This window comes from Vulpes vulpes, chromosome 2, assembly GCF_048418805.1.
Source record: "Vulpes vulpes isolate BD-2025 chromosome 2, VulVul3, whole genome shotgun sequence".
Classification (NCBI taxonomy): domain Eukaryota; kingdom Metazoa; phylum Chordata; class Mammalia; order Carnivora; family Canidae; genus Vulpes; species Vulpes vulpes.
In genome coordinates, this window is record NC_132781.1 from 65,945,431 (window position 1) to 65,967,305 (window position 21,875).

General features: G+C 36.3%; 1 protein-coding gene across 1 annotated transcript in view; it reads left to right on the top strand.

Moving 5' to 3' along the window:
• Positions 1-20,549, top strand: part of LOC112923650 (transmembrane protease serine 11A) — a 30,442-nt gene extending 9,893 nt beyond the window's left edge. Inside the window, exons 3-8 of the mRNA XM_072743504.1 lie at positions 4,579-4,646; positions 6,576-6,736; positions 12,616-12,787; positions 16,724-16,983; positions 18,510-18,652; positions 20,388-20,549. Coding sequence (XP_072599605.1) covers positions 4,579-4,646; positions 6,576-6,736; positions 12,616-12,787; positions 16,724-16,983; positions 18,510-18,652; positions 20,388-20,549 — 966 coding nt within the window. The remainder of the gene's footprint in view (positions 1-4,578; positions 4,647-6,575; positions 6,737-12,615; positions 12,788-16,723; positions 16,984-18,509; positions 18,653-20,387) is intronic.
• The last annotated feature ends 1,326 nt before the right edge of the window (positions 20,550-21,875 follow it).

Sequence of the window (21,875 nt, forward strand, 5' to 3'; positions counted from 1 at the left end):
GTGATTAGAGAGTCACAGATGTCCATCTGTTTCTTTCTGATATCCTACAAGGAGATACTGAGGAATGACTAGTACAATCAAAGAATCACTTACTTTGATAATATCGCATAGTGTCACACCCCATTTGTTGAGATCGTTACTTCCTGGTTTAGAGTAATCAGAAAGTCACATTTCCATGGCACTCACCCACACACCCATAGACCCCATATGACACTGGATCCAAATGCCATATCTAATAGACATAGCACTGGGTTCAAAACTGTGGCAAGTTCTTGTGGGGTTTTTTTGTGTTTTTTTTTTTTTAAGGACTTTTTAACACAAAATGACTCAATATCCAGAAGGCTATCAAGCTTCAGAATCCTATAAACACCATTACTGCTCAGGTTTGGCCATGCTCTTTGTAGGTTTAGAAAAATTATTCATAGCTGACTTCTTGATTCTTGGGTTTTGCCAAAAATCTAGAATTATAAATAGATACAACTTTAAAAATTGCAGTAAGAACTACCAAGATTTTATTCCTCATTTTTAGAGAGCAAAGAAAACAGACTGGTGTTGTAACAGTTTCTTGACTCTTTACATGCTACCTGCTACACATCGGTGGGTAGGAGCTTTTAGTAAAAACACATGTGTATGCTCATCCCAAGGTCAGCTGGTTCACTACTTTGTCACATTGGGCAAGTCACTTCCTCATCTATATAATGCTGATAATAATAGTATTCACCTCAGAGGGTTGATGAGAAAAGCAAATGAGCTCACAAATACAATGGAGTTAGTGCTTGGTGAACTGGTGACACACAGCTATGATGACTATTCTTACTCTTATAACTATTGTAGTCTCATCATGGAGGAGCTTTCCACAAGCAATCAAATTACCTGAAAATGTCCAAAAGGAGGAAGAGTACCCATCAGTAATTCATAGTCAATTTGTTTTTTTCTTCAGAAGCATTAGTCTAAATCTAATGAAAAGCTCATTAAAAACTCTTGCAAATTTCTTAGTAAATGCAGGTCTTTCTGATAAATTCTTTCTTTCTTTCTCTCTTTCTCTCTTTCTTTCTTTCTTTCTTTCTTCTTTCTTTCTACAAAAACATGCTGTATTCCTATATATTGTAGGGCATGAAAAAATCACCATACTTATCTGCACGGGGTGTGCAATATAGTAACGGAGATAATGTATTTGCATAAATGACTATGTTAAGGAGGGAGTTGAAGGGATAAGAAAAATTAAGACAGGAAGAGGAAAGATTACTCTGAGGTATAAAGAATAACCACAAAGTCAATTAAGTCTTATTTAAAGCTAAACGTGTGTGTGTGTATGTGTGTGTGTGTGTGTGTGTGTGTGTGTGTGTGTTTAAAGCATCTCTTACACTGTTCTTTGTGTGCTACTCTTACTATAATTAGGAGACAGCAACAGGATCTGAAGTCTTCTTCATGGCATATTTGTGGGTCCTTTAATTTTTGGTGCTCATCTGGTGTGACATTGAAAGAAACTGTTTTTATACTCCATTGACCAATTTTTGGTGGCATCTTTCTGAAGTTTGCAGTCTCAGTCATGAAACACCTCCTATGTAAATACTGCGGTTGCTGAGAGAGAAGTCAGGTTGGGAAGCATCTGACGGTGAAAGGCAAGCAACATGTATAAACAGACTTGGTTCAGGAATGAGAACTGAATGGTTGGGCGCAGTCTGTTAGTTGGAGTTCCAGCCTCTCCCTAACTCTTTCATTAAACACCCAACTAACGTTCAATTGCCCTTTTAGAACTTAATCTCAGTGCAACTGCCAGCATTTCAACATCATCAAAATAAAGAAGTACTACCCTGCAAGGGGTGGGGGTCTGTGTTTAATGTTAAGTGACTAAGTTCAACCAGCAAACTCTGCAAATGCCCCAGAATGGGAGGTAGGTTAGATTTATAAATCACTCTCTATTAGCTTGTGTAAATAACACATTTATAAAAACCCACATGCAATTTTTTTAAAAACAAAACTTCTTCACATTTAGAATGCCAAAGTGTCAGCACAATGTTCCTTATGAGGCAAGCTTTCAACTTCTGGGAAAAATTAATAATTGTTTTAGTGACTCGTCCCTAGAAAGTTAGTTCATATATAAAATCCATTCAGCAATAAAGTTTATGCTCATGTTTTCTCTGATCTCCCCCCTTCGAAAATTTCTTTATTGTAGAAATTCTTTTAGCCAGTCCCTGTGCTGCAGTATTTCTGTGTTTTCCTCAGGCTACTCGGATCACCTAAACATCCTGGGCCTCACCCCAAGCTAATCAAAGAGGCTTTAGAGGGGCAGGGTCCTGGAATTTGTATTAGAGGAAAACTTTATTTCTCTGATTCCTGAAGTCACTTATACCTAGATTCTTGTTAATGACATTCTTTCAGCTTCTATCTTTCCAGACAACTGAACCATGCAAAGACGGGAAGGACACTGGGTGTAGATACTCTTCTCAGTAGCCATGTGACTTTAGAATGATGTCACACATAGTCAAAACTTAATCTAATACCTTCACCAACAATTACAAACAGCCAAAGGAATGATCGTGGGTAGAATTTCAGAGGATAATTACAAACCAAACTTCTGTAAATACTCAACTGTCATTTACTTTTCTTCCCTTTCATATTTAGCACTTTTCTTCCTGCTGGGTTGGTGTTTTGTTGTTGTTGGGTTGTTTTGTTTTGTTTTGTTTTGCCTTTTCTTTCCTTTTGGATTTCCCCCAGATACTGTAACAAGACTAGGTATGTGTAACTAGAAGAGAAATGGTCACAACAATGCCACTCCTGCAAAAACGTATCTTCCGAGACAGTTCTAGCTTATAAACCTCACACCTCCCCAGTCCATTTAAGCTTTTCTTATGTAAATACAAATAAGTATATATATTTTGAATACTAACAATTTTTCTATTTTCTAAATACTGCATTTGATCTTCAGGTTTACAAATACATGATTAATTATATTTCGACGGGCAGCCCCGGTGGCTCAGCGGTTTAGTGTCACCTTCAGCCCAGGGCCTGATCCTGGAGACTCGGGATCGAGTCTCACGTCGGGCTCCCTGCATGGAGCCTGCTTCTCCCTCTGCCTATGTCTCTGCCTCTCTCTCTGTGTGTCTCTCATTAATAAAATCTTTTTAAAAAATTATATTTTGACAAGCTTTATACCTTAAGTCAACCAAATGTTTATTTTATAACTTACTGTTTCATAATCTCTGAAAGAACTTGAAATAAAATGTACATCACATTTAACAAAGAGTCTGTGCGATCAATGAGAAGAGACACACTGGCAAATTGAAGATCTAAATTTAATTCCCAATTTATTATCCACCCAATGCCAGTGAAATTTACAATCTCCTTTTCAAATAAAATACGGATCAAAATAATTTTTATTCCATACCAGTTATTGTAAGGGTTAAAGGAGATGAGGAATATTTTGTGTCCCAATTAAGTATTTGTGAATGCCCAGTGGTGCTAAGGAAGTCATGACTTGTTCCTTGATATCTGAAATAGCCTTTCATTAATTTTTATGTTTTTGTCTTTTTCCAAATGAAAGTTGGTGACTGCCCCTTCCTTAAGGATTTAGGACATGGTTTTTGTACCTTTGGTTCTTCTACCAAGTGTGAAATGCAGTGCTCAACGTTTAGTTCAGATGACACTGTTGCCACCCAGTGGTCACTAGGAGATATGCAAGCCAAAATCCAGGTGTGATAAACCACAGCCACACAGAGCTGGATCAGTCCATTAAAATTCTGTGCAAATGAACAAAAAAAAACTTAGCTTATCTTTTCCTTCCTTGGTTATATAAACTAAGTAATACAACTTTGATCTAAATATGCAACACCATATTACTCTTTCTTCCTCTCTGATTTACCCTAGGGCCCGCAATCAACCATTTAAAAATCATTGACTCTCTCCCAAATCCCTAACGCCTATTCTCTGTACTTAAACCAAAGAGCTGCAGAGAAATCTAAGACGGCAATGCCAGGATGAGGGGTAGGGAACCACCTGCATGTAGTTCACTACCAAAATATACCCGGCATTCTATGTGTGTTTAATCTTTATATCGTATGAGTAGCACATCAATATCTTTGTTTAACAGGTTAGGAAATTGAAGCTCAGATTGATTCAAGAACTTCCAACCTTGCCCAGTTCATAGGCAGCAGGATAGGCTTCAAGCCCAGCTCTGAACCAAGGTTGTCTCCATCATCTCTCAAGGCCTCCCTCCATGTCACATCTTGGCTCTGTGTCTTTTGGCTTCATTTTCTATAGAATTTGGGAGGATGTCTTCTATTCAAAATACCTATGTCAGCACATTAGAATCACCTGGGAAGGCTTTTAAAAATATGAATGCCTAGATTCCCTCCTGATCAATTTTATCCAAAACTCTGAGAGAGAGACTCCAGTATCTATAATTTTTTTTAAAAAAATCTGTCATTGATTGTTTCACTGTGAGAGTTGAGAACCATCAGTATAAATAATATTACTCATGTTAAAACTCTTTTCTATTGCTTTATTATTTAATCAGAAGGATATTCTTATTATAAAATATCTTATTAACACAGACTTTTTCTCTTGTTGTAATCATAGGTGGATGAGATATTTATAGATTCGGCCTTGAACAAGCATTATATCAAGAACCAAGTAGTCAGACTGACGTATGTATATTTGGGCAAAGGTGGACTCCCAGCCTGGAGGGATATAGGGCAAAAAAGATGGGAACTCTCATATATTGTTGCCTCTGTGGGCTTGCTCTTGCCTAGGATTTCTCATGAATAGTATCTCTATAGCAGTCTGGAGATATAGAGGGCTGACCATCATTTTCTAAATGCAAAAACGAAGACACAGGAACTTAAGTGATACATTCAAAGTTCCCCAAGTGACAGAAAAAGGATTCAAACCCCATGGACTGATTGTAAAGCCCAGGACTACCAGAACCTGTGGCCATGGGAAAACCTACCAAGTTGTCTTTTTTTGACAGATGTGTCATTTCAAAAATAAGAAGGCAAAGTTGACTACAGAATGGGATCATAAATTTTACCTGTAATGGAGTCCCAGGAGGCATGCCCAAACAAAAAGATGTTCATGTTCTAACAGATTTTCTGTTTGTTATGGTAAAGGGGGAAGGCTCATATCAATTGTATAAATTGCTCAGAGATTTCAATTGTGTTATTTGGAAAGCACGTAGCAGAACATAAATACATAATAGATGCAAACCTATGGGCCTGTAGGACTCACCCTTTTTAAAAATGAGCATATTCAGATAGATTTACATAAAGGAAATGATTTTTCTCACCAATAGACTAATGCCTTATTGGAAGACATATTCCAAGTTCCTTACATCTTTACTAAATAGCTAGTGACCTCCAGAAGGATTTTATTATATAAATCGGACAAATTCTACAATGTTTAGGAAATAAAAAAAACACATATTTGCAGAAATTCTCTGGATTTCATATCCTCTATTTTCAAATTCTGATTTGCTGTAATGTTCTAACAACATTATTACAGTCTTGTGAACCCCTTGGAATATACGGTCATTATCACAATGTAAGTTTTTGTGTGGGTCCAGAGAAATTCTACCTCATAAACAATGTTTTCTTTCTGTTTCAAGAGGGAAAATTACTTGGTCATACATTTGTCAATTTGACATAAAATTCTGATTATTTGTATCTTTACATTCTAGAGCCTTAATGGACCACAATATATAAAATGCCTCAGAATCCATATGATTTCCTTTTTTTTTTTTTTTAGTCAAAGGATTCAGGAGAATTAGGTCTCCTGCTTTTCATGGCTTGGGTCTTTTGAAATGTAAAAATAAGAGACATGCCAGATCAATACATAGATTTCATTTTTTTGAAAGACCTTTACTTGTTTGGTTTTCCTAATTTAAGAGGAAAAACTGACTACTACAGGTAAAGGGATTTGAATTTTTTTATATGAAAAAAAGTTCAAGGAACTGGACATGTTTAATCTGAAGAAGAGTCAGGAACCAAGAAAGCCATTGTCTTTAAATATTTTATGTGGAAGAGGAACTTGATGTTTTATATATGTCCCAACTGGTAGACCTAGGCCTATTGTAATGGAAGATATAAGGAGACATATTTCAACTCAAAATGAAGGACTGTATTAAAATCAGAGCTGGGCAAAGAGAAACAGCCTCAGGAGGGCAGCAAATTTCCTATTATTTTAATTACTGCACTGGGGTTAGAGGGCCAGGGATGCTGTAGAGGTGATTCAAGTATCAGATACACGAGCAACTGGCCAAATGGACCACCAACGTTTCTTCTAATATTCAGATTTTATGATTTTGATGAAAATTTTTTTGATATGTGAATCTTACTCAACCGCTATAACAAGCCTTCAAATTAATGGGGAAAATCTACTCAAAACATAATGGAAACTTGAAGAGGGATTGTATGAAATGATCTTGGTTCAGACAGTGACATACAAATGAATGTCAAAACCAAAGGATTAGTCCTTGACACTTTTAGCAATTAAGATATAATTCAGGGGCATTAAATCCAGGAACGAGTATAATAACTGATTTGTTCTTTGAATAAACAGCTTTCTCTTGTATGTTGTAGTCCAGAGGAAGATGGTGTGAAAGTAGATATCATTATGGTGTTCAAGTTTCCCTCTCCCGAGCAAAAGGCCCTACTAAGGGAGAAAATCCTTAGCATCTTAAATCAGAAGATAAGGAACACAAGAGCCTTATCCATAAATGCCTCTTCCGTTCAAGTTAATGGTAAGTAGGTATACCTTTCTACGGGATGTGAAGTTTTCTATCAGGTCCATTTTAAAGATCTAATCTTAAACTTACTTGCGATTATTTCCATTCCAAATAACAGCTAGAATTTAGATGGGAAAAATTTTTCAAGTTAAAAAAATGACATTTCGAGGTTTTATGTTTCTCTGATGAAAGCATGTCTGAGATTAGTTGTCAAGTGGTTTTTCCTGTAGGTACTGACTGGCAGTCATCCTAAAATAAAAGCGAACATCACCACTAACAGAATTAATCTGACCTAGCCACTGCCTCCATGACTAAGCTAGTGAAAATACCACGCATTTAGCAACAACCATTTCTCTGGGTGAGATCTTCCTAAAACATAAACTCATTTGTTGCCTTTTAAGAATATGGATGGTTTCTGTATATAATGGAATTCTAAAGTTTCCCTTAACATTTTTTCCTGTGGGCATTTGGGAAAATGATAAACCAACTTTGGAGCCACTAAAGCCACCTTATAAGCAATGTTTTAAAAATCACAGAGCTAGAAAAAAAATCACTGGAACTATTATACCATTATCATTGCTCTAAAAAGGAAAACTACCCTTTTTCAAGGCCCTTGTCTACACCCTTCCAATGCAACATCTAATTTTTATATTCTTAGGAAGTAGGCAAATACACTTTTATAAATATAAAAGAAAGACAAAAAATTAAGGACCCTAATAACTAAAAGATGTAAGTTTCAAATATAGATCTCTAATTTCCTAAAGGTTCTATATAATATAGTGTTCTGTAGTCAAACACATTTAGAAATTCTATGATATTCATCTCTTACATTAGCATATTAAAGGCTCCGAGGAGTCCAACTAGAGACGTATTTGCCCTTGTGCATTAAGCTGCGTCCACAAGCACCTGCTTCTGTCACACAAGTGCAGATTTCCCCTACAAATTCCAATCAACACCAGACTTAAGAGAGTTGCAGAGTAAGGGATTAATATCAGAGGTAAAACAGGATGCCCTACCTTTGCAAGAGTCTGGCTGACTCTTCAAGAGGAAACCTGATCAGGAAGTGAAAATCTGAGGGAATGGGATGGGCAGGAGTTTGCTGGTGAAGAGTCAACTACTCCAGGAATAAAGCTGGGGACCTCTCCCAACCCAGGAGGGAAGAACCTGTCAAGGGCTTAATCCACCTTGTAAGGTGGGGAAACAAATGAATTGAGGTTGTGAAATAGTGGCAATTCTGATAAATTACATGATGTGTTGCATGTGATTTCCAATAGCCAGTTAATTAGCCAGAAATTTAAAAGCCTGATCTATCTGAAACCAGCACTGAAGCATGAAATGGTTATCGGTTGCCTGGCCTTTTTGTTTTTTACAGGCTCAGTTTGTGTGCTACAGCTTATTTTAATGACTAGTATCTTAAAAGGCTGGGTGTGCTGATGGAGAACCTGATTTGAAAGTTACCCAATTCTGGGGATGCCTGGGTGGCTCAGCAGCTGAGCATCTGCCTTTGGTTCAGGGCGTGATCCCAGAGTCCCAGGATCAAGTCCCGCGTCAGGCTTCCTTCATGGAGCCTGCTTCTCCCTCTGCCTGTGTCTCTGCCTCTCTCTCTCTGTGTCTCTCATGGATAAATAAATAAGGTAAGACAGTTACCCAATTCTAACCCCATAGAGTCACTGCAAGACCACCCAAGTAATGGGCCTGTAACTTTTACTTCCATTCTCTCATCTGTAAAATTGCAATGATAATGTTTGTTCGTCCTGCAATCATAGAAATAACATGAGAATATACAAGAAAATAGAAAATGTGAAACATATAGGCCATCATGACTTAGAAAGCTAATAGGGTCTACACGTGCTTTGGAAACCTAAAAGCATTAATGTGAGTAGTAGTAGAAAAAGCTGGAACCTTGAAAGTTTCCAAATTTCCAAGTGTAAAAAGAGCAGTGTTTACTAGCATGTAGGAAAACCCATTTAGTGAAAAGCTCAGCAGAATCCTCAAGGCAATTCTTTCAGGCAAAAATCACTGCTTTCCAGGAACACTCTCCGGGTGATTCCCAATGAGTGAAAAACTGTCGAAATTCTAGACCAAGTCCAGAAATAACCTTGTAACCCAAGATTCTCTGTTATTTGTCAGGAATTGTGGGTTGTTTTTGTTTGTTTTGAGGGGGGGGGGTTCTTTGGAAAAACAAAAACTGTGCTATATGGGTCCTTTATAGGATGCAGAGTGTCAAAGCAAACCTGAAATCAACCTCTTTGCATTGCAAACACCATGGCTCTGGAAGAGCAGCTCACTGCCTACATTTGGTTCCTGTGTGCTCCAGTTCCCCTTATGTGGTTTGTAGCATATGAAGCACTGAATACTAACTAGATCACTCTCAACTCAGAAGTATGCTGGAGGGTCATTTTTATTACTAAGGTTTATTTCACTCCTACATATGAAAAGTAAAACTATTTGGTAAAAATTAGATATCTTCTTTTTTTAAATAAAATATTTATTTATTCATGAGAGACACACAGAGACTGAGACATAGGCAGAGAGAGAAGCAGGGTCCATGCAGGGAACCCGTTGTGGGACTCCATCCCAGGATTCCTAGATCATGCCCTGGGCCAAAGGCAGACGCTCAACCCCTGAGCCACCCAGGTGTAACTCTAGGTGTAACCATTCTCCCTAAAAATTCAGTCCTCAAAAATGCAATTACACTCACAACCATTTTGAGCAACCTGGTATCATTCTTGGAAAGGGGAAATTTGCATCTTGCTCAAACTAAGATGAAATTTTAACTGAAGAATTCTAACATTATACTATTTTCTATTTTAATGCATTACTAACTAATATAGGGCATATTAAATTATTTGCTTTTTAAAAAAATGAAACAAGAAATTTACCTATCTTAAAAATACATTTGATAGAAAATTGAGTTCTTCCATAGAGTTAAATACTGGGAATCTATCTTGAGCAACCAATTCTTCACTGTATAATGACTTGAGCATGCATGTAAGGGTATTCTTGAATTGGATATTTTCAAAATTTCCACTTCACCAAATTCTTTGGTACTAGTTTCTAAATGGAATTTATTGAAGGTGAGTAGAAAGAAACATTCTTGTTTTGTACAATGTAAAGTTAGGGACAGAGAATATGAGTCTGAGAAACGTAACACCGGTTGAAGTAAGTAAAACAGTTTATCCTCATTCTACTCAGTAAGTCTTTTTATCTTGAAAATCATCACAGTTTTCAAATAACCTTCCACCAAATGAGGTTTAAATGTTCATGTGTCCTTTGTCAGATTCCTAACTTTTTTGGAAATTGACAATTTAATTTACATTCTGTCTTTACCAATATTCAGCAGATATTGGATACAAATATACAATAGTTTATTCTTCAAAAAAAACCATTTTGATAACTTAGTAACTGTGTTTTAAAAGTATTTTAAATATAGTTTATGTGGGTGGTTTCAACGATTTTTTCATTCCTAAACCCTTTGACTAAGTAAAGGCTTATGTAAATTCTTAAATAGAGGAGACAAAAGCAGAGCTGCTCTGACTAAGGCTGGGTGTAAACTTGGAAATCCCATCTTCTTGCTCCCTCTTACCCCATTTTCTCTATCTCCTGAAGAAAATCCAGAGGCTATACCCTGCACCATTAGGAAAACATAGTTCTGTATTATTACAAACTATGTGTGGGTTTTAATCATCCACTATTTGTACCTTAATCACCTACTGCTTGAGAATGTATCAACCTAATTAGAGACTGTCTGTGAATCTCTATAAAAATTGTATACATATCCTATGTATTGGGCTGTCATCCTCCTGATTATATTATACTCAATGTCTATATGGATATAGTCAATAGTCTCTGATAATTTCTGGTCATTGAGGACAACTAAGAGAATATCACATTATCATTCTTTGTTCTATTTTTTTTTTCAGCAATGAGCTCATCAACAGGAAAGCTAACTGTCCAAGCATGTAAGTCCAGTTAGCTTATAAAAGCAAGTTAAATTTCCATATCAGAAAAGACAATATCTTCAAGTATTACCTCATAATTTTCCATCAATGTCACATATTTTCTTTGGAAGAGAGTAACAATTGGACAATAGAGTTGGACTTTTTTCCAACTCTGAGATTGATCTTTTTCATCATGTTCAAGAAAAACATATTATATGGTGGGAATTTGGGGGCAATCTGAAGAAACTATGTATTTCTGTCTTGGAATGTATTTCTGTCTTGGGCTTGCTTTTCTAATTTTTAAAAATGCTATGAAATATTCTTTCTGCTGAGAAAATCATGAGAAAGCAATAAATGGGGAGGATATAGACAGTATTGTCTGTGATTGAGCTATAAAATTTTCTTAATACGTTCATTTTCATGGTTTATAGCAGCTCTACCCACTCACTTCATATCACTGTGACCTAAATTTTGAAAGATTTATCAAAGTGGTGATGAATTTGAGCAAAGGTATTCATGCATTTGCCTCTGTGTCTTGCAAACACACTATATGTTTCTATTCATTCATTCATTCATTCATTATCAAATGAGTATCTTTTTCACAACTACCAAGTGCCAGAAAGTGAATACCACTATGAATAAGACACGATCCCTCCTCAAAAATGAAGAATTCGAAGGTAGGGGAAGACATAAATCAGGAAATGTTAAAATGGTGTGATAAATGCTACAACAGACAAAGTTCACAATGCAATTGACAGTCAATCATAGAGTCAGCTTAACCTGGTCTTATAGCATCAGAAAGTGATCCCTAAGACAGGAGAATGGAGAGGCCATGAGTCAAGAGACAAGTGAGAAGAGTGTCCTGGGAAGGGGCAGTATTATGTAAAAATGTCTTCAGAAAAGCAAGAACATGGTCATTTCCTGCAACTGAAAAATGTCAATGTAACTGGGAAATAGAATGGAGGTTGGTGAATATAGGAAATGGGTATGATTAATAGTGATCAAGGATCAGAACAATGATGAAACATTTTGACTTTATTTGGAGGACTATGGGAAGTCACTGAAGGATTTACACATATAAGAAAGATCATTCAGTTTTCAGTACAGAGAATAGATTAGCAGAGCAAGCCCGGAAGCAGGGAGATGAGCTGGGAAGCTGCTGCTGTCCTCCAGATGAGAAAAATAGTAGTCCAAACCAGAGTAGTGGCAGAGTGGTAGAGATTTTTAAAATGACTAGCCACAATGCAGCATAGTCAATATCAGTAAAATGAGTTTTTTTTCTTTTGATATCCAATTAGTTGGAACAAGAATTTAACTACCATATTTTTTTTTTTTATTAGCACCAGGTTCTAAACAGTCTTAATTCTTAGGAACCCTAAGCAGCAAAGTAATCTCTGATCTGATGCATATTATAGAGTACATATTTATTCCCACCAATACTGAATGGGGTGTTTATGTGGAAACATGGAACTCTTCATCCTGAAGAGTGAGAAACTGGTTATTATACATTAACCCAGGCACACCTTAGGAAGTCATGCAGTCATGCAGAAAAATGTATGGGAGAAAGAGTTCCAAAAAATGGGCAATTACTTGTCTGGTGAGTTCTTCTGGTAAAGACACACACTGGATCATCTGAAACTGGGAAGCAATAATCTTGGTAGGAGCTCCCAGGACATCTAGATGATGGATACCACCTAAGTCCTCAGGGCACATACTTTGTGATATGTCAACCCTTTGTAATTTAATGTAGTTTTAGTAGGCAATATATATCCACATCTCTAAATACAGGATGAGCAAAAAACATCAATATACCAGGAAGCACAGAGGATAGATATTAGTATTGCATATGTTTATATAATGACAAATGCCAGTACATTACAGTTCTCTATTAGGTACTCTGAATCAAAGACAATAGAGACGTTTCTTATAACTTAATGATCTTATCTCTTATAGGTTGTGGTAAACGAGTTGTTCCATTAATAGTCAATAGAATAATGTCTGGAGACATTGCAGCCAAGGCTGCCTGGCCTTGGCAAGCTTCCCTTCAGCGTAATAACATTCATCAGTGTGGAGCCACCTTGATCAGTAATACATGGCTCCTCACCGCAGCACACTGCTTTACGAAGTAAGTTACTGACTGTAACAGTTTTCACTACTGTTGAAAAACTGAGTTTTATTATGTTCTGAGTAATAATCAATGCCCCCAAGTATTACTGAGATAAATGAGAAAATTTTCTTTCTGGTTCTTTTCTAATATAATGTTATAGTTGCATACTTACTTGCAAAGTTAGTGGGGGTGGCAGTCATTATCCTAGCACTCATTGGTCATGGCCCTACAGGGCTTGGGGGGGTGTTTAGAGTATAGTTGACACAAATGTTACATTAGTTTCAGGTGATTCAATTTTTCTATATGTTATGCTATGCTCACCACGAGTGTGTCGGCCATGTATCACCACAGAATGCTATTACCATATCATCGACTATATTTCTTATGCTGTGCCGCTTATTCCTCTGACTTATTCATTCCATATTTTTCCCATCTCTCAATGCCCTTCCCATCTGGCAACCACCAGTCTGTTCTCTGTATTTATAGGTCTGATTCTGCTTGTTTACTCTTTTTTTAATATAAATTCCACATACAAGTGAAATAATACGGTATTTGTCTTTCTCAGTCCAAATTATTTATTTTTAGCATAATATTCTCTAGGTCCATCCATGCTGCTGCAAATAGCATGATCTCATCCTTTTTATGGCTGTGTAATATTCCTCTGTGTGTGTCTGTGTGCATGTGTGTACATATCTGACAGCTTCTTTATTCGTTTATCAGTGGATACTTAGGTTGCTACCATATCTGGGATATTATAAGTAATGCTGCAATAAGACATAGGGGTGCATATATCCTTTTTCTTTTAGTTTCTTTTTTAAGTTTTTATTTAAATTCCAGTTAGTTAATGTACAGTGTAATATTAGTGTCAGCTGTAGAATTTAGTGCTTCAACACTTACATACAATACCCAGTGCTCATTATAACAGTTGTACTCCTTAATTCCCACCACCCATTCAACCCATCCCACCATCCACCTCCCCTCTGGTAACCAACAGTTTGTTCTCTACAGTAAAGAGTCTATTTCTTGGTTTGCCTCTCTTTTTTCCCTTTGCTTATTTGTTTTGTTTAAATTTCACATATGAGTGAAATCACTGGTTCATTTCACTTAGCATAATCTCTAGTTCCATCCACGTCATTGCAGATGGCAAGATTTCATTTTTTATGGCTAAGTACTATTCTGTTGTGTGTATATATATATTTTTTAAGTAAATAAACCTTTATTCACATTCCAATTTTAACAAATCATATCCCTATTCATGTTTCCATACAGCAATTTATTTAAAAAATGCTAAATTTTAAATATACTTTATTTTTTTAATTTTTTTAAACATTTTGTTTATTTATTCATAGAGACACAGAGAGAGAGATGCAGAGACACAGGCAGAGGGAGAAGCAGGCTCCATGCAGGGAGCCTGATGTGGGACTGGATCCCGGGTCTCCAGGATCACACCCTGGACTGAAGGCAGCACTAAACCCGCTGAGCCACCAAGGCTGCCCTAAATAAGTGCTTTCAAATAGACACCAGTCACACTAGCTAGAGGGAAAATATATATACAACATGTGCTCTAGTACGTAAAATCAAACTTTTTAAAGTGAAATTTAAGGAAAGTGTAAGTTATCACATCAATTACATATAGAAATACAAATACACCTCCACAGATCATTAACTTTCCCCTAACAATGGCAGGACTTTCAAAATCCTAATAGAACCAACCTGGTTTCTTTAAGAAGTCAATGCCACACAGGAAAAGAATTAAAAAATAAAAATAAAAACAGGTGGACATTTTAGATTAAGAGGCTGAAGAAACATAATCAAGTAAAATGCATCAGTCTTGATTGAGCCCTGGTTCAAAAACAATTAGACATTTTGCGTATAAGGTGACATCGTAGTTTTGATTTAGAGTGCATATATATTTTTTTAATTAGTGTTTTTGTTTTCTTTGAATAAATACCCAGTAGTGGGATTACTGTGTCATATGTTAATTCTATTTTTAACTTTTTGAGGAACCTCCATATGGTTTTCCACAGTGGCTGTACCAATTTACATTCTTGTCAACCAAGAGTTCCTTTTTTCTCCACATCCTAGCCAACAGTTGTTTCTTATATTTTTCACTTTAGCAATTCTGACAGGTTTAAGGTGATGTCTCATTTGGTCTTGATTTACATTTCTCTGATGACCAGGCATGTTGAGCCATCCATAAGTCTTCTCTGGAAAAATGTCTATTTGGGCCCTCAGCCCATTTGTCAGTTTCTTTGGTGTTTAGATGTAGAAGTCCTTTTTTTATATTTTGAATATTAACCTTTTATCAGATATATCATTTGCAGATATATTCTCCCATTCAGTAGGTTTCCTTTTTGTTTTGTTGATGGTTTCCTTCACTGTGCAAAAGATCCCAAACACCCAAGGCAATCTTGAGAAAGAACAGGGCTGGAGGAATCACAATCCCAGATTTCAAGATATATTACAAAGTTGTAACCAATAAAGTATGATACCGGCACAAAAATAGACACATAGATCAATATAGCTGAATAAAGTTCCCAGAAATAAACCCACCATTATGTGGTCAATTAATCTACAACAAAGGAGGCAAGAATATACAATAGGAAAACGACAGTCTTTTCAACAAATGGTGTTGGGATAACCATACAACTACATGCAAAAGAATGAAACTGGACCACTATCTTATATCATACACAAAAATCAACTCAAAGTGGATTAGAGACCTAAACGTGAGACCTGAAACTGTAAAATTCCTAGTAGAAAAGCACAGGTAGCAATCCCTTTGTCATCAGCTTTAGAAACATTTTTCTAGACATGTCTCCTTGGGTAAAGGAACAAAAAGCAAAATTAAACTACACCAAAACACTACTATTTTGAGACTACACCAAAAATAAAGAGCTTTTGCATGGTGAAGAAACCATTAACAAAACAAAAGACAACCCATCAAATGGGAGAAGATATTTGCAAATTAAATTCTGACTTTTGATACCATAGTAAATTCTGCCTACCTGAGTCTAAATCTGCATAGAGACTTAGATTCTTAAAGTTTGAAAGACATCAGAATTCAATAGGTCAATTTTTTAGAATACACAGATATCCCTTATGCAGATGCCTAGTTTGGCATTGAATATCTCAAAGTAATGGAGAGCTTACTAGCTCCAAAGTTTGCCAATTTTGTGGTAGACTGTTCTACTTTGCAAATATCTTTAAACACTGAAAACCAAATCTGCAACCTTATAACTTCCACCCATTGATATTTGTTCTTTCACCTAGAAGAGCAGATATCAAATTTCTTTCTTTCCCCATAGAATGATTGGTTTAGCGCTACCTTCAGCCCAGGGTGTGATACTGGAGACTGGGGATCAAGTTCCATGTCAGGCTCCCTGCATGGAGCCTGCTTCTCTCTCTGTCTCTCTTTGTGTGTGTTTCTCATGAATAAATAAATAATATCTTTTAAAAAATCATATTCTCAAAAGAGAATTATCTCATTACCCCCCTGTACTCTATTCAAGTGCCCTATTTTATTTTATTCAAAGCCATTATTACTGCTTGGATTTATTTATCTGTTAATTATTTATCTGCTTTGCTCTCTTTCCTTCCCTGGAATTGAATATAGCCACCAGCAGGCACATTTTCTGTCTGGTTCACTACTTTAACTCCAGCACTTCAAATAAGTCTCACCATATAGGATTTCAATAAATATTTGTTGAAGAGATAAATGAATGATAGTATATATGCTTTACAGTTCTAAAATTCAATCATTCTTTTTTAGATTTTAGCTCTAAGATGCTGTTTGTACACAGTTTATCTTTCAAAATAGTAATAGACTATATTTAAAGGTCAAAGGAAACTATCATTACAACCAAATATTTTTAAGATGGAATTTTTAAATTAGCCTTCATGCAATTATTATAGTGCAGCTTATATATTCTGTTCATTTCTAACCTTTTCCAGTAGTGCAAATCCACATCAGTGGACTGTTAGCTTTGGAACAACAATCAATCCTCCGTTAATGAAAAGAAGTATCAGAAGAATTATTGTCCATGAGAGATATCACTCCCCAGCAAGAGAATACGACATTGCTGTTGTGCAGTTCTCTCCTAGGGTCACCTTTACTGATAACATCCGCCGGGTTTGTCTGCCAGAAGCCTCTGCATCCTTCCAACCAAATTCTACTGTCTATATCACAGGATTTGGAGCACTCTTCTATGGTGGTAGGTATCTCAAAAAGGACCACGGGCACTATGTCCGATTTAGGACAATATGGTTTAATCTCCATTAATATTATCTTGCCAGCCATTCCTGCACAGCTTGATTAAATTAGAGTTCTTATTTTGTGCATAACAGAAATTCAACTTTCACTAAAGCAAAGATAATAATAAAATGGCAAACTTGGCCCTTGTAATTTAGAAGTCAATAGAGATATGAGCTTGGTTTCAGGCATAGCTGGATTCAGGAGTCTGTATGATGCCATTAGGTTCTGAATCTTCCCATTTCTGGCTCTGTTTTCCCCTAGGTTGCCTTCATGTGGAGGGATTCTAGCTCCACATAGTGTCAAAGGTGGCCAACAGCTCAGGGTTTATGTCATCTTGTCCTAGTAGATGTGGAGGGAAGAACATGTCTTCTTTGCCGGAATCTACATTAATCCCTGAAAAGGTCTCTTTTGGCCCTGCTTGTGTCCAGGGGTCCTTGGATTGACTAGCTAACTCAATACTCACTTCTGTGCCCATGCCAAGAAAGCCAGGTTTGTGAGAGGCAGCCTGGTCAGAATCACATGGAGTAAGGGAGAGGCAGTTCCAAAAGGGTGGGCTTCAAGGAAGACGTGAAAAAAGCTAATGTTCCCTCAGCAACACTAGAGTCTATGTCTATGTTCTGTTCTCTACACAACGCCAGCCGTACATCAGATGTGTTGTCATCCTCATATCCACCTTCACTCCAAGACTCCCTCCCTTTATGCCCCACCTTTGCGAGCCTCCCTCTACCCTTTTCATCTCCTCCTCCCCCTTGTTTGTTCCACTACTCATTTTCACTTTCCTCAGCCGCCTTACGAGTTTCCCCATTGCTCAGCTACAATGTCCAGTGGCAGCAAAATCTGCTTCAGAACTACAGAGATTAATTGAAAAGTGATCAGCAGTAAGAATGCTGTGTAGAGATAGTCTCTGATAACGAAGCTTCCATGGCCCTCTCTAAAATGATTTAACTCGATATGCTAACTTAAACTTTTCATGAATAAAAATGATTTTGTTTTTGTTTTTTGGGCAAATGTAGTCAGATACACTCTGGATTGTAAAATCTCACCTAGTTACAGATATATAACAACAGCAAGAGAGTTTGCTTAACTCTGGGAAATGTTTTTCTTCCTAATATAAGTATTTATAAAATGTGATCAGCATAATAATTATCATTTTTAAAAATATTTTATTTGTTTATTCATGAGAGACACAGAGAGAGAGAGGCAGAGACAGAGACAGAGAGAGAAGCAGGCTCCCTGTGGGAATCCTTGGACCCTGGGATCCTGCCCTGAGCCAAAGGCAGACCACTGAGCCACCCAGGCATCCCAATAATTATCATTTAAATGTGTCAGATTCCAAAGGGAAGTTTATTCTCTAGAAACTGCTTACATTAACCTCATTTTGTATTGATAATTTTAGTATAAAATAGATTAGAAAAAAGTCCACTCACTTCATTCTAGCTAAGGATGTTGATTGTAAACTCTAAAATTCCTTTGTTTTCCCTGAAGGGAAATCCCAAAATAATCTTCAAGAAGCCAAACTGAAAATCATAAGTGATGAAGTGTGCAAGCAACCACATGTATATGGCCATGATATAAAATCTGGAATGTTTTGTGCTGGATATCTGGAAGGAATATATGATGCTTGCAGGGTAAGTAGAGAGAGATTATTTTAATATCATTAATTCAAACATGTTTATCACTTTCAAGAAATAGTCTATGTTCTTTATGTTAGTACCTACACAAATATCTTGTCAGTTCAGTAATTTCTAAATGCAAATTTCACAACACAAAACATTTTTAGGTGTTTTATTAAGCAAAATGATATAAGCAGAGTTTCTTTGATCCTATCAAACAACTAACCACCAAAATTAAATTTTCTTAGTACCAGAAGTCCAAAGATTCATAAAGCAGTCCCCTTCTTTAAAGGGCTTTCATCTAGAAAGGAAATAATCATGAACAATGAACTGTGATGAGAAGTTTTAAATAATATAATGGAGAGCAAATATTTTTAGGGTGAAGGGAACATTTTGCAGCAAGTATCAGAGAGATCATATTGAAGGGTATGAGGCCTGAAGGATAAATGGCCCTTGCCCAGTATAGAATAAAAGTACAATTGTCCATGTATAGAAAGAGTGCAGCAAAAATTATGAAGGCATGAAATTATAATTCATATTTGAGGGAATTCCAAGTAATCAGTTGGGTCTCAGCATAAGGAGGATGATAGGGGAGAAGCAGTTAATGCTTAGTGAGAAGGTGGATTAGACCATGTTGAGACTACCTGGTGCCCTTTCCAGTGCCTTCCTCTGCTGTCCAATAGCTATTCTGAATGTATATTTTCAGACAAAGATCGAAAGTCTATTTCTTCCTGGAAGTACTTGCTTTATAACATAGGATTCTTGAAAACTCCAAGCAGGTGATGCTCCATGATGAAAGGATCAAAATTGTTTTGAAATCAGGTAGCAGAAAGCTCTGCCCAGAGTCCCACAAGTTACACATGGAAACTTCTGTTGAAAAGGAGCAGGGAGTTTTGTAGTATACAGGTGGGGCAAGAGCAGAATCTGGTACGTATCCAGACTACTCAGTTGCTGAGAATGTGGAAGGAGGCAGTTGGAATTCAGAGAATGCACAGAAAATTCCAAACCATGATGGACAAGAGGAAGGTGGTAACAGGAGTCCATTTGCAGACAAGATATGGGAGTCTAGGCAAATGGTGAGATTAGTGATATGTCTCAGGAAGGACGTGGTCATAAAGAAATTTCACTGAATTGAGGAGCAAAGGTAAGATTCCTGCTCCATGACTGTGCAAGTGAATTTCTATAGCCATAGAAAAATTGGGGAAATTATCGAGAAAGGGAATTAGGAACAGAGTCCAAGACAGGAATACAGTGATTATAATTGAGGTGCATGGTGAGGGGTTTAGTTTGTCCAATGAAACCGAGGTCCAAACACCCTGCTTGGAGTCAGAAAAAAACCAACACCAGCTAGACTCTCTGTGTTGTGTACTTGAAATTTGCCAGTAGACCTTAGTCATTCTCAAAATACACACACACACACACACACACACACACAGAGTACCTGTGTGAAGTGATAGATGTGTTAATTAACCTGACTGTGGTAATCATTTCACAAAGTATAAGTATATTAAATGTCTTGTTCACATTAATATATACAATTTTATTTCTCAATTATATGTCCATAAAGCTGAGAAAATTAAAATGTGGAAATTGAAATTTAAGGCTTTTATAACTTGAAATCTACATTTCAATTAATTATCTATAACTGGCAATCAATACATATGCTTTCTAATAATAAAATATGTGATTCATCAGAATATTTTAAGTAATAAGTTTTATATTTAGCTAATTTTCTTTCTTTTATTTTCAGGGTGATTCTGGGGGACCTTTAGTTGTAAAGGATCTTAAAAATACCTGGTATATCATTGGAATTGTGAGCTGGGGAGATAATTGTGGTCAAAAGAATAAACCTGGAGTCTACACAAAAGTGGTTTATTACCGAAACTGGATCACTTCAAAAACAGGCCTTTAATTTGCTATAAAAGTTAAATATTGAGAGCTGTAAGTAGGCTATACGTGTATCAGAATTTAAATATTCAGAGAATGTAGTGCAATGAATTAAGATTAAATGACATTATTTATTTTAGATCACCTCAATCAAGCAGTAACCTATAGCCCATTTATAAGGAGTTTAAGTCCTTATAGATTTGTAAAGGAGTGGGTCAGTTTAGTCTGGCAGGAAGAATACAGCAGAGACACTCAGTTGTTACACCATGCAAGTTGAAGTATAAAAAAGATGTAATGAAAACTTTTGAAAATAATCCATGAGATTTTTAGAATGTCTTTGTCAAGGAGGTCCCCTTAAGTGGGAAAGTTTTTGATCTCTTGGAGTTCAGGAAAACCTTACATATTTTTTTTTTATCATTTCCTCTGAGCTCACAAATACTTCCTTTTCTTTTTCCTTATTATTCCAAGTTTTCCAAAGAGATTTTTCACCATAATACATTTTCTACTTATAAACCTTTTGGAAGGATGCTTGGGGAAAAAAAGTTATATCTAGGAAACAAATTATGATGATAAATCAAGCCAGAGATCTTCTAAACTTTCTCTATTATGAAACTTCCCTAATTTCTTGGTGATTTTTTAAAACAACACACAGAGAAAGAGAAATAACCCTACCCTCAGATATATCCAGAGAAAACCTGATTAATAAAAGAATATACATAATAATTAGCTAATCAAAAATGTATCTTTGTTACAAAAGCTGGGGGAAGATGATGTAATTTCATGAATCATTACAAAACAATGGCCCAAAAATTTGACATTTCATAGATACATTTACCGTGTTGGAGCCACCAGGAGGTGGCTGTGCACATTACTGTAAGGTTAAATGCCTTGAAAAAAAATTGATAATTTGCTAATATGTTGAAGACTTAATGAACCTTGTCTTTCTACATAGAAAAAAATATTTATACCTTTAATTGCTGCAGCCAATTATCTTTATGGCAGTAGTCTAATTACTGCAACCATGAAACACTAATTTTTAAAAAATTTAATAAATATAAATTTTAGGGACCTACCACACAGAACACATGAACAAAGTGATCTGAAAAACCACATATACTGCCTTAGTAAAGTGTGTCATGAAGACATTAGGAAAGTCAGGCTCATGTATGGAGTCCAAATATAAGCCAAACCATTGAAAAATTGAGTTACTTTATAATAATATCTCCCCATGGGCTATTGATAAGGCATGAAAATAGTTCTATAATAATCTAAAAGACACTAACAATTTATTCACACACACACACAAAAAATCCATAACCTAGACTCGTAGAATTTTAAAGCTTAAGAAAGA